This window comes from Nipponia nippon, unplaced genomic scaffold (assembly GCF_047370975.1).
Source record: "Nipponia nippon isolate SJK-2023a ecotype South Korea unplaced genomic scaffold, ASM4737097v1 scaffold_30, whole genome shotgun sequence".
Lineage (NCBI taxonomy): Eukaryota > Metazoa > Chordata > Aves > Pelecaniformes > Threskiornithidae > Nipponia > Nipponia nippon.
Window position 1 is genome coordinate 4,102,314 of NW_028262348.1, and position 13,421 is coordinate 4,115,734.

Genomic DNA, 13,421 nt, shown 5'->3' on the forward strand with positions numbered 1-13,421 from the left:
AAGGAATGCCACCCCCCACCACCACCATTTTCTTAGTTTTAGGACTCAGGACCAGAAAAATTGACTTTATAAAAATTACAGCTCCTTAACAGGTCTTCTGTAGCTGAGTATTACCTGTGTACCAAAAACAACCTGAATGAATTTCCATCTTATATACAGAAGCAACTAAGTCCTTATATGGTAAAGTTTGATTTTTATTTCACTTGTCTTGCAGAAATAACGGGGCTGTCAGTCACCAGCTCCCACAATGTTTTCATGAGTCTCATAATATTTGTTGCCTTTTTTCCAGTTGCAGCTGCTGGAGTAAGGTGGCCACATAAAAACCTCAGTTTTTACACCAGAAAGAAAAATGAAAACCCTACAGTTGTAGAGAGGAACTCAGAACCTTGAAACTTCATTAGTCCATCTTCAGATGATAAACAAGCACAGTTCTCACTTATTTTTAAATTTATTATGGTGTTAGGAGTGGACCTGGCTTGCGATTGCTGAACACTTAAGAGTTAGAACTCAGCATTCAACACCGCTGTTTGGGCTCATGTATCACCAGTAAATCATCTCATTTCCAACAGCAAAGCTTTTATAAATAGGAATATGCATGATACAGATAGAACCCAGCTTGAATTTACAAACTAGCAGGACAGGAAAAAAGCATGTTGAACACTGAGAACCAGTCTTCCTAGGTGTTACTAAGCAAAGGAGGAGATCATTGTTTATATATTATTTTAGAATTATTTTTCAGCATAGGACTCAGCTTCCATACAGTGAGATGAAGGTTCATGAGCGCAACTCATCCGGGCTCATTTTAAGGTAATAACAAAATCTTAAGTAACTACTCAAAAAAGAAAGAAGCTTAACTGATGCTGGTACTATTTTTGCATTACAACAAATTCTCAATGTAAACTTTTCACAATGAAAGATTGAGATCAGATAGCACATACACCTTTCTTTTTCATATGTCATATTTCTCCTGCAAGGAAGTCTCATCTGCTGTAGGCAGCAAGCTAGGATATCACAATTAGGAGAAATACGTTCTTTGGCAACCTAGAGGTGTTCCTAAGTTTCAAATAGATTTAGAACTGTTGTCACTGAACAAGTAAATGTATACTTATCAAAGCAAAACCCATATATTTGAGATGCATTACCTAGTGGGATCCAGGCCTAAGATCTGAGCTCTTAGGGACAAATGCAACATAAATGGGAAAATTCATACTCTGCTTCCTAGCCCAGCCGACAGCACAGGCGCTGCGAAACACTAGCTTTCTCTCCTGAAACTTTGGATGGGTATGCCTTTTAACACGCACTGCAACCATGACAGTATGAAATTTTGCATAAATACTCAAAGCAAAGGTGGACTGAGACACTGGAAAGCTACAGCTAGCACCAGATTGAAGTGGGGGTGAAGAGAAATTGAAAGGGGAGAAAAGAGTAGAGAGATGCCCTCTTATCCCAAAAGCAAGGGGGAGTGCTACACTACCTCTCTCTACTTAGAAAAGCAACATTTCCTCTAGGAGGGAGAATCAATGCTATCCTATTTCAGCTTTCAGTAACTAAAGCTGAGACAGATCCAAGGCAGAGCAGGGGAAGGGAGAAAATATACAGGGGCCTAAGGATAGCAAAGGAGGAGAAAGAAAAAAGAGCAACCAGAGCAGTCAGTGAGCTGAGAGAAGAAAAATGAAAGCAGGTTTAGGGGTGGCAGGAGGTTAAAAAGCAGAACCACAAGGCTCCGCGGCGAGAGGCTGGGAAAAGGGAGGAGAAGAGGGCTGTGAGGGGCTGAGCCGCCCCACACGGCAACCGGCCGCAGCCTCCCAGTGCCGGGGCACAGCGGGGAGGTTAAGACATAATTACATGTTAAAATAGAGCCTTATGCATGTTTGCTTTAACAAAAAACAAAACAAAAAAACCAAACCAAAACCAAACCCGCAGCAGGCTCGTTCAGCTGTAGTCAGTCAGGGGGAGCTTCTCAGCGAGTGTCAACAAAACTAGTGCTGAAACAAAGCAGCCCCTCGGCGTCGACACGCGTTAGAGCAGCGCCGAGGCGCCTCGCCGTGAGACCGCAACTGCCGAGACGCTGCCTTACCTCGTTTTTCCCTGTCAGAGCCACCACCGAGGAGCCACCGGGCGGCACCGCCCCGCAGCGGAGGAGAGGACGCTCCAGCCGAAGGCCGCGGTCGGTGACACGGTTATGGCGCTCCGTGAAGGGCAGGAGACTGGTCTGAGAGCCACGATGCCCCGTCCTGTCCGAGAGCCTCGTCCCGGGGCCCGGTTCGTTACCACAGCGGCCGCCTCAGCTCACGGTTCCCCTCTTCGCCCCGGGCCGGGCAACTGGGGGGGGGGGGGGGGGGGGGGGCGGGGGGGGAAAAAGGCGGCAAACGGGGCCGACTGGGGCGGCAGCGCAGCGGCTCACCGGGCGCGCTGCAGCCAGCCCTCCTCAGCCAGCCTCGGCCCGCAGGAGCCCCGGCCTCGACCGCAGAGCCGTCCCTTCACACCTCCAGAGCCTGACTGGGAGGGAGGAGCCTTTTTCACTGCGTTGCCAGAGCACAGCTCCCCTGTGGCGTGAGGAGAGCCGCCATGACGGACCAGCACATCGCAGCAGTCGGGCAAATCTCTCCAATTTTCCCCCCTGCTGTGAGGGTCAGGGATTTTTATTATTATTTTGGTACAACAGTTGTCAATCAGGTTGCCCCAGTACCGTGGCTGTTTTCCCACATTAGCACCCATGCCTGCCCAACAGGTTGAAAACCCAGGCAGCCCTCACAGGTGAGTTTATTTTGTGGGTTCGGTGGGCAGGCCGAAGGTGCAGCAGTAATTCCAGAGAGACCCTCCACACATTTTCCTGGAGCGATGTAATGACTTGTGTTCTGTACTTGTAGGTTTGCCTGCCTTTTGCCCAGTGAAATTCAGCTCTAAGGGCCATCTGCCAGCCTGGCTCCACGGGGAGGAGACCAGCTTTTATCCCAATGCTGTGGTAACCTCTGCTGGCTGATCCTCATTGTTACATCGGTTGAGATACGCTCCTAGAGGTAAGCTTGTAGGCTGACACAAATTAAGCAGCTAAAAAGACGTCAGAAGAGGTATATAACATTTGCTTACTCATACTTTTGTACAAGTATTTGGTTCTACAGACGATTGGGATTTTTTAGTTTAATGTGTATTTTTAAGGCATCAGCAATTTAGATAAATTAGGACCCTGTTCATCCATGTATGAACATGTTTTTTTGCTTAGATAGCACAACTTTTATTACTAAAACTGTAGTTTGCAAATAATCTACATTTTTCAGTTTGAAGATGTGGACACAGCATAGCCAGTGTCATCTTACACAGCTGACAGATGCCTTTTTATGCATATGACAATGTCAATAGCTTAGGATGCTGGAGTGATTGGGCACCTATGAGTTATACATAACCAACTTCTTCAAATAGTGATTTATATTTGTGTGTGCATGTGTGTAAGACAGGTATTATTCATATGAATAGGTACATTAAAGGCTCCAGGTGAGGCCATGGTCAGAAGTAGTAGGAACTACAAATGTAGAGTTGTCTCCTTGCTCTGAGGAGTTTAAAATCTAAAAAAATTTTGTGCAGGACAGGAACAGAATGCAGACAATTGACACGATTCCTATGGGAGTGCCTTACTCTGTAGGTGCATGCAGAGAGACAGAAAACATACTGCATAAGTGAGAGCTGGATTTTATTGGAAGCTTCCATTAAAATGGCAAGAAATCAGGTGCTAATCCTCATTTCAACCATTAATAGTAGAAACAAATTAATTGTAATCTCACAGGTGAACTAACACCTACCTCCCATTCCATTTGCAACTATAGCTTGTGGTCTTCCATCCCCTTAATTGAAATACATACTAGAAAAGCTTCTACAAGCCAAGCTTTTCAGCCAGAATTAATTTCTTACTTTTCTCTACTCTGCAACTTTGCGTTATTTCACCATAAGCGAAACAGCAGACCACCACAACAAACGTGCTTCAATCCGAAAGCATCTTGAGAATTCTTGCTTAAGACCTATACGTCTAATCTACTAAGAACCATGATTTCTAACAAAAATCTGTGGCCCTATGACTGCCTCAAAAATGGAAAACATCATGTAGACAATATGCATGTTGCTACAAGTCAGACCTTATTTGACCAAAGATATTAGATAGAACTGCCTGTTTAATTAGACACGGATCAAAAAATGAAGAACTCAGTACTTTCCCATCATTCCCTGCAGGTTTTGATGTCGGCATTTTTCCCCCCTTTGCATATAGTTAGCTGTTTGCCTCAGGTTGTAAAGAAATGCAGAGGATTTTTAATAGAGCACCAATAATTTGCTGAACTCCATAGTCTGTGAAACTTGCTGAGTTAGAGAATTCCTTTTCACCTCCTCCCCCACCTCTACTTAATTAGAATAACTGAAGAACAAATATCACACTGTGGTGCTAGGTTAAAGGAACTAGTGTGTTTGCAGTTTAAGTGACTAGCACAAGACAGAACAAATCCTAAAGCTCAAGCCTGTGCAGCTAAATGACAAGGGAAGTCAAAGAAGTGTTTGCTTTTTAAAAGCATATCAGAACAAAGACTCATGTTTAGGATTTGCTGTGCTTAGTGCTTTATATTCCAAAATTGACTACTAACGTAGTTTGGTAGAAAGTTCTCCAAATGGTTAGAGCCTGGACGCTTACGGGAGATAGAGTGAAGAATTGCAATTACAATGAGTTACTGAGAATGCAGAAACCATGATCAAAACTCATCAGCTGTTTAGTGTTGGCCTCAAGCTAGACGTTTGCTTTTGCCTTTTCAGAACTCCATCCTATCACAATAAGAATTTTTATCTGATATACTATCCCAATGGCACAGTACAGCAGGTTCTTTCAAGGCCAATGGCTCAAGTTTAAATTCAGCCAAGATGGCAATTACTGCTTTGCCCTTCTGCCATAGATTACTCTTTCCAAATTGGTACAGCCAAATAATATACCTGTTCCTCATTAGATGTCAGCTGGTACCATTTTTCACTAGCATTAATATTCTTGTAAAGTACAGAAATCGAGGAGTAGACAACCCATTCAGTTATCCCCAGCAGTGACCTCAGTGCAGATAAGCAGAGCTGGTCGCTCCATCAAAGGCTCTCATTAAATCTGCTGCCAAACACAAGTCAACAACCTGAGTCTCTTAGCTGACAAACAGAAAGGAGACGTCCGACAGCCACTGACAACCGCAGTCACCAGGCTTTTTTACAAGAGGGATGGACATCACTTAAACCACACAGAAGTATTACCAGGAAGCACAGATTTGATATGTCTCACCATATCTTCACAACATGAAGCAATCAATCAGTTGCATTCCTTTCCCTGCTCAATCCACTTTTGCAAAGGGCCAGATCTTTCTGTGCACCACAGAGAAGCACACTCTTTCCTTAGACTGAAATGAAATAGATTTCCTGTTTGCCTCTACTTGCTTGTCCTTATTACGCATATCGAAGTTAGCGTCCCTCTCTGCTCCGCTGCATTCTTCCAACTTACATTTTGGTACAGTTGCCTTGTAGTTCAAGGAAAGACATGACAACAGGCAGTATTTTGGAACACAGATAATTTTTTAATGATTTAACATATAGTATAGACACTAGTTGAACAGCTCAACAACCAGGGAGGGAGGATGCCATTTCTGTCCCACTGAATGGACAATGGTCATAATGCAGTTCTGATCACATCCCGTTTTTCTAGAAAAGAAGGGGGCCAAGAATTCCCACTAATGTTGTGTGAATTAGGTTTGTTCTTATGATTTCTTACAATTACTGCTTCAAGCGGTGGTATCACCTGCTAAGGAATTAATACCAAGTTGGAAAAGAAAGCAAGAGCAAGCCATCAGTATCCTGATCTCAGCCGTCGTGGTGCGAAGACATGAAGTGCTGGAATACATCTCAGCAGGAATGATATAACAGACCAACCTGATGGCCTTCCCTGAGGAAAACATGAAGTTATGAAGTGCTGGAACAGGGGTGAAGAATCTGTTTAACACTGAAAACAGAAATAACCTCTGTTACCCTCTGAAGACAGCATTTCACACTGCAGTTTCACACTGTATCATGCCTGCTGCAGCAAGTTGCCATAGGATGGCAGCAAAGGGGAGACAGATTTTCAGCTGGATAAACTGCTAACGCTAAAGCTTTTAAGCTTTTGGAGAAACAAGATTTTCAAGAGAATCTGCTGATGGAATCATTATCTCACTTGATGACTTCTGGGAAAGAACAATGAAAACAATGCAAGTGGATTTTATCAGATGGCTGGCAACACTACTTCTTGTTTTCTATCATAGGTAATTGCAGTAGAAATTCTACAGATCTTTTGCACCAGGATAGTCCACCACTGTGTTTGGGTTTTGGGTTTTTGTGGGTTGGGGTTTTTTTGTTTGTTTGTTTTTTGTTGTGGTTTTTTTTTTTTTTTAAAGCCTATGTAGATTGTTTTATTTCAGTCAGGGAATAGGAAATATGAGTTTAAATAAGCATACACAAAGTCAAAATCATGGAGGAGATGGACGGGGTAAAAACAAGAGAAATGAGGCTCTGCATATAGAAAAGAACCACCCAATTTTGTCTAGCGCTTGGACTTCACCCAGTGACTTGTAGAAGGGGAGCACAAATTTAGTCAGCATTTTACAGGTTGTCTATCCATCTTTTCTGTGTTGAGTGGCCTTAAGAAGGAGACAGTTTAAATTGCAACTTTAGAGAGCTAGGAGAAATTGTGGGAGAACCAACCCGGTGCTAGTGTCATTCTGATCAGACAGGAATTCCAGAGTAGCAAGTGCGTGAAACAGCAAATCAAAAACATCATGACTGTTTAACTGAACTCATGCAACACAGTTGTCCTCGGCGGAGGGCTTGCCCCATGTTCTGACATTCTAATTACTTCATGCACAAGGACATCATTAAACTGAAATCCTAGAACAACTCCACCCTTTTGCCTCCTGCACAACCAGGAGTGAAGTACATTCAAATTACCAAGGCCTGAACAAGTTCAAGCAAACAAATCTTCAGTGCTCCCTGTCAGAAAGTGGACTAGCAGACAGCTCCTTACAAGACAGACTCCTCTTCGAGGAAACTGTTGCAGAGTAACAAAGAAAGTGTTTACAGACAATAAACATCCCATCCTAGGCAGATCCCTGCTCTTCTCCTGTACCGTGGGACTTCGACAGAATAACAACTCCATTGGAGTTCTGAATGCTTTAAACTCACCAAGAGGAACATAAGCACTATAGTGACGAATCCCAGTACAATTCCTTTAGAGTAAGGAGGACAAAAACCAACCAATTTTAGTCAAGATCTAAAAATATCCTTTCTACCTGACATAACAAAACAGGGACTGAAAGGCATCAACAACCTATGCAAAGCATCAATACTTCCAGCTAGCAATCCATATAAAATGAATAAATAATTCGTAATTACATATGTAGCGTACACCATGCACGTCAAGAAGTGCTCCAGAGAGAAGCACAACAGGCATGCTTTACCCTCTAAAAGCAAAAGTCCTCCAATTAATTACTGTCATTCTGGAAAGGCTCTGGACTGCAGAGACACAACTGAATCTCCGTGTACAGCTGCAAAACTACATTAGGTATTTTTCCTATGATGTTTTATAGCCTAAATTGACTCCACGCACCCCAAAATTTGAAGGAAGTATTCAAAGAATGTACTAGTACTCTAGTACAGTACTAGTACCTAGTACTCTAAAGCAGGTGCATAACAAACTGAAGAAAGCAAGATTCAATCCCAGAGAACTTAAATCCCTGCTTACACTGTACACCTCTGGGTTTGTCCCCAGAAATAAGCCATTTACACTGAGGCTCCTGTAAAGCAGCAGCTGTTGTCTTGCTCTTTTGGATTCTAGTCTCCAGTTCCTTCCCCTCGTTGCTTAGATCATGCAGCTTTCAAACAGGCAGAAGCTCTGGGGGATATTCACCATAGCAGTATTTTGCAATTGGATCTCTATAGGTGTTTTCATGCTGCACACTCTGTCAGGAAGAGGAGGAGAAGCTTTAACAATACACACATATTGAAACAATACATCCCTTCACTGAGGGCCAAAACCCAGAGCATTTCTATGTATGCAAAAAATTTCCCAAGTTCTTCTACACGTTAGAATATCATCTGGAGTCAAACAACACGGCACTCCCAACATATGAAAGACAGTTGCTTTATTATAGCACTTTATGTTGAACCATACCCAGAACCTTCTATTCAGGAGACTACCCAAGTAGGTGAGAACAGATTCAACATTCCAAAAAAAATTATATATGCTTAAGCAGTATCGTCAAATGTCCTAAGCAAGCAAGACATAATAAAGTTGCTACTTGAGATGTGTGCATTTTTCTTGATAAAGCTAGAGTTCAGATACTATGGGTTAAAAAAACAACAACAAAAAAAACCGCACAACCAACTTTGGAGACATTTGGAATTATGTTCTTTGTTTGCAATCCATCCCTATTGCTATATTAAATACTCAAGCTGTGCGACATCTCCAACAGCACTTTCTAAGAGGGACAATACTTGCTTAGACCAAAACTTCTAATAAAATCACATGGGTAACAGCAGTTCACCTCTGTTCTTAAAAAGCAAAAAAATGACAACATACTTTTTCAGTTACTATGCAGATGATTGTCAGCATATGGTAAGTCTAAAAATGTACCATAAAGTAAATAGCATTCTGAAGCTACTGGAAACAACTCTCCCTATTCTCATCCTTACAAGATCTCCCCCAGAACTCATCCAAGATCTTCACCGGTCATTGAACTCAGCTGGTCTTTTTTTAGTTTAAGTACCTCTTTCTCTAAACTCATTCTGCTCTAAATATGCACTTTGCCCTTCATTTACTGCTGATGTTATTATTTCACCTTACAAATCAGAGGATTGCCTTCAGATCAGCTTCAGCACTTACGAAAATGCTCATGTGCATGCAAGCACAACAGACCAGCCATTCAGAGGACCAAGCCCCGTTTTCCAAGGGTGTTTTTTGGGTATTTTTCCATTTTTGAGCCCTGGACATGTACTTGTGTCTTACCTGTGATGAAGTCCTACATTTCGCCAGACACAACTCAAAGCGATCTTCCACTGCCATGAAGAGGTTTTGGAAAGCAATAGCTGCCCGGTTCAAGAAACGTTCCAGAAGATGTTGCTAAAGTGGTTAGCAAAAAAGAAGACAAAAACACAAACACCATACTTCAACAAGGAGTAATCAAAGCCCACCTTAACCTACACAACCCAAGTATCAGAGGAGTAGTAAGCAACTCCACTTAGAACTTCTAGCAAGCACTGAAAGGTTAATGCATCACGGAACCCCAGAAGTAGGAGGAGAATCTAGAGAAGCTAACAGAATACAGCAAAGTGCTAATTGCAAAACTGATACTGGCTGGAATAGCTTTTCTGCATCATTTCCCTTTCAGCAAATGCAATTCCCCTGAAGTTGAAACATTTTACAAGGCCCCCAGTATTGGAAATACTCAAAGGTGGGCAGGATAGATTTTTTTTTTTTTTTGAAGCTTTATTTACAGCTTGCCATATGGTCCTTGCAGGCTTTCCTCATCCTGCCAAGAAAAGGCACTGTCCCCTCTAAGGGAAAAGCTCCTCACAAACAAGCACTTTAAGCCACAGAGGAACCTGAGAACACCCAAAAAGGAGGAGAAAGTCTATGCACCTTGTTGGGCTGCAGGCAACAGGAAACGCAGTACTCGTACACGCTGCAGCAGCCATTGGGAAGGCAGCTGTCACAGCTGTACAGCTTTGTACTGGGCACGTTGACATTACAACAGCCATTTACCAGTAGGTCCTTTCTCTCACAGATGTAGCCTGAAAAACAAAAACGGTAGTAACAACAGGCAAAACGTACTCCTTTCTGTGTTCTATAGAAATGCTATAATAAGAATCACATGACTTAAGAACAGGTTTATTTATCATTTAGTAGATTCCGATCCCCCTCCATCTGGCTGAAGTCCTAACTAGCAATTCTTTGAAATAACACTTGAACATAGAGCTGAGTTTTACTACAACCTGGTGTTATCTGTACAACTATTATGTACCTACTCTAATATGCTGTACGTACCGTATCAGCCTTTAAATGCGGAATATTCAAGTTCTGATTTCTTTTTGGCGTAATTCATTGTTGTGATTGGAAGGGGAAAGCTGATCGGTGATGAATTTCTCCAGTTCATAGAGAAAGCTATGACATATGCTCTTTCAACTGGTCTATGTCTGGGTAACTCTCTTTATAGTTCAATATGAAGAGACTTATATTTATCCACACAGGATAACTGTAATATTAATTGTTGAGAGGAATCCTTAATAGTGTAGAACCACAGTGTACGTCCCTATGGAAACTGTACTACCACAGTGTTAGACTGTGAAAGATATCCGTGATTTTAGAGACCTTAGTGAATCAGCAGTAAGCGTAATTCAGGCAGCGCTACATTTAATATTGATGCAAAGCAGAGAAGATGTGGTGGTTTTTCTACAGCCTTGATTTCTGGTCAAGAAAGATCCAGTGCCTGTACAACAAGCATACTGGGGAAGCCTATGTGCATGGCAGGAAAGGCTCCATACACTTAAAACAAGTGGCTAATTTGAGAACCTGCAAGAGAGATCCTTGGGTTTACAAGGGTCAGATGAGCTTGTTAACTGTGACTGAGCACCGATTATCCCAGTCCTGAGCTGCCTCCATACAAGGCCCATCAGGTTTCCCCAATTACTCTCCCTGACAGCAGGAATATGCTGCAGGGAGATACAAACAGCTCTGCAAGCAACCAGACTCAATTGAGCAGGACTCGGTATTTGAGTTCTGTGCAAAGGTAACTGGGGTTCTTTGAATCTAAGGTGGTCCTGGAAACAGTACAGCCGCACTCCTATGGTACCGTGCCTGAGCCGCGTCCAGCTGGACCCAGGCCTGCTGCGCACAGAATCAGATCAGCAGCGGCTGTAGCCACGGCAAAATTAATCCAGTCTGAGGCTAAAATGCCAAGAGCTGAGGCTCTGCAGTAAGAATGCCTTAATTAAGAGCAGTTGTTACTTGGAAGTGCCATCAACGATCAGACAGGCAAAGCAGCACTCAACACTGCAATACGCAGAATAAATTCTTAGTATCAAGTATACCCAGTTCGTCTGTAATGAGGAGCTTCCCCTGCACAGAATTCCTGCACTGGTTACTCAGCTGACTGCTGTTTCCCGAACTGAACTTCACCTTCCACATGATCGGCTGCTCGTGCTCTTGCACTTGGAGGAGATTCCGATCTCTCACTGTCCTTTCTTCCTGCAAGGAAAACAGCATTGCAACCCAACATACAAGTTCCTTCTGCCATCCCAATCCATGTGCTTTTCCCACAGTTAGAAGCTCCTAGCAGTTGTAAATTCAAGTGTCAGCGGAGTAAGCAACACATTACGTGGAGTACCTTACTTTTTGCTGTACGCAGCATGAAAGCAACATAATCCGGTAAAACGGGGGTATGCGAGTTCACCACAGGATCGGCTAACACAGCCGAACGCGGTTACTACAGCCACAAAAGTAGCATATATTGTATTAAGTAACCACAGGGACACGTATTTCTCTTTAGTAAGTTCTGTGCCAGGGAATTACAGTGCACAAGAGATATTACAACTGAACAATCAAGTCCCTTTGAGATTTTTTTTTCCAGCTTTGGTTCAAAACACTATTGCTGTCAAATACAATATCAGGCATGGCTTTTTTTAACTCTCGTCTTTATTTAATAATTATAATGTAACTCTTACGGCAACACAGCCCAGGAGTTCAGTGACAGCACTTGAGGAACAAAAGTTCCCCTGGGCTGGGGGATTTTTTTACCCCGCTCCGCAGCGTGCCGGGGCCGGGGGCTGCGGGGCGGGCACTGACCTGCTTGAAGGTGCTGGTGAGGAAGTAGACGAGGGAGAGCCCGAAGACGACGCCGAGGACCCAGCGCTTCCTCAGCAGCCGCCGCCACAGCACCGCTCCCCAGGGCACCATGGCGGCGGGGCGGGCGGCCCGGCCCCGGGGCCGCGGGCTGGGCCCTCAGCCCCCCGCCGCCGCGCTCGCCTGCCGCAGGGAGGGAGAGGAACGGCGGGGGCAACGCTGATCCGGGACCGGCATCACCGGCTCGGGAGGGAGCGACCGCGGAGAGCCTCGGCGCGGCTGCCCCCGGCGCTGCCGCCGGGCCCGGCCTCCCGCCCAGGGAGCGCGGCCTAAGCGCTTCCGCCGGCCGCGGGGCGGAGGAGGCGGGAGCCACGGATGTGCGTGCGCTGAGGGGGTGCGGCCGCGCCGGGCGAGGGCGGTGCCGGGCACCGCGGCCCGCACGGGTAGGTAACGGGGGGCCGCGGCCTCCGGGGCCGCGCCGGGCCGGGCCGGGCTTGCTGCTCCCTAGACCCGGCTGGCTCCCGCCCCGCTGGGGCGTTTGGCCACATACTCCAGCGGGAATCTCCTTCCCCGACCTAACTGGAAAAAAAAGGCCTCACCTGTGTCTGTGTGTATACATATATATGTGTGTATGTATATAACTGCATTTATAGATATAGATCTGTTTATATGTGCGTGTATATATAAATACATTTATGTATAGATTTATTTATTACACGCACGCGCGTGTGTGTATACACCACAAAGGCAGAGTACAGCCCAGCAGGGCTGCACGTGCCAATCCCAGAGGAAAACGGCTGTGCTGGATCCTGCACGCATGCAGGGGTTGAAGCAGCAAGGGTTCCTGCTCCTCTCTGTCTCTTCCAAGGAGATGGAGAGGTGAAACTCACTGTGCTATGGTGAAAATGACTCTATGCATGTGCTTCTTACAGATGCGCCTGTTTGAGCACTGTGATCCAGGTGCCTTACAATCATCCAGCTGGAAGGACCTATGATGATTTTGAAATTTGGACCATCTTGGATTATCTGAAGGACTCCATGTATGAGATGTCTGCACCCTCTTGAGCTTCCCTCTCTCCCACCGCAGCACCTGGCCTCTGGTTAAACCTGTTGTTCAGGTACTGTTAAAAAATGTCCAAGTGTTGCAAGATGAAAGCCCCTAATCCAGAAAAGGCAGGACCAATCAATATTGAAGCTGAGCGCCTTTTGGAACAAAGTCCATTTAAATTCTATCTGATCTTAAATCTGTAGGACTCTGGGCAGAACAGATAATTATATTTCACGAAATCCTGCATCTTCAGTACTTAGCATTCATGTCACTGTCCCCTTCGCGGCTGATGCCAAAAGAAAAACTGTCTCCCCATAGAGCTGCATGTCATTTTGGAATGTGATTTCACCCCACATTACACTCTAGTAGACTTCTAAAAGAGAGTGAAGGATTTTCCAAGTTTCAGGCTTGTCTCTACACTGACTCTAGCTCTCAGCATGGGAAGATGGACAGATTTCTTTATAAGCAATGAGCCCGAAGTTGTTCACAGGTAGGACAGCT

At 44.6% G+C, this 13,421-nt stretch overlaps 2 protein-coding genes across 10 annotated transcripts in view; one reads left to right on the plus strand and one right to left on the minus strand.

Annotated features, from left to right (window-relative positions):
* Positions 1-3,671: 3,671 nt before the first annotated feature.
* Positions 3,672-12,137, minus strand: SPRING1 (SREBF pathway regulator in golgi 1). Of its 4 annotated transcripts, XR_015707248.1 has the most exons (6): positions 11,876-12,137; positions 11,122-11,278; positions 9,674-9,825; positions 9,041-9,154; positions 7,778-7,994; positions 3,672-6,004 (listed from the first exon to the last, which is right to left on the minus strand). XR_015707248.1 is itself a non-coding variant. In XM_087768829.1 (5 exons), exons 1-5 carry the CDS (start codon positions 11,984-11,986, stop codon positions 5,999-6,001), a joined length of 540 nt encoding a protein of 179 aa, XP_087624955.1. In that variant the 5' UTR covers positions 11,987-12,137; the 3' UTR covers positions 3,672-5,998. The 4 variants fall into 4 exon arrangements, 3 of the variants coding, with proteins under 3 accessions (XP_087624955.1, XP_009460979.2, XP_087624954.1); XM_087768829.1 differs by lacking the exon at positions 7,778-7,994; XM_009462704.2 differs by having other exon boundaries at positions 3,672-7,994.
* Positions 12,138-12,200: 63 nt separating this feature from the next.
* The window catches only part of RNFT2 (ring finger protein, transmembrane 2), a 42,318-nt gene continuing 41,097 nt past the window's right edge, over positions 12,201-13,421 (plus strand). For 5 of the 6 annotated variants that reach the window (XM_087768825.1, XM_087768822.1, XM_087768827.1 and 2 more), the window contains exons 1-2: positions 12,201-12,315; positions 12,805-12,990. The gene's annotated coding sequence lies outside the window, so the exon portion shown is untranslated. Of the gene's footprint in view, positions 12,316-12,804; positions 12,991-13,125; positions 13,411-13,421 lie in introns of those variants that run through there. The other variant, XM_087768823.1, reaches the window with a different exon arrangement.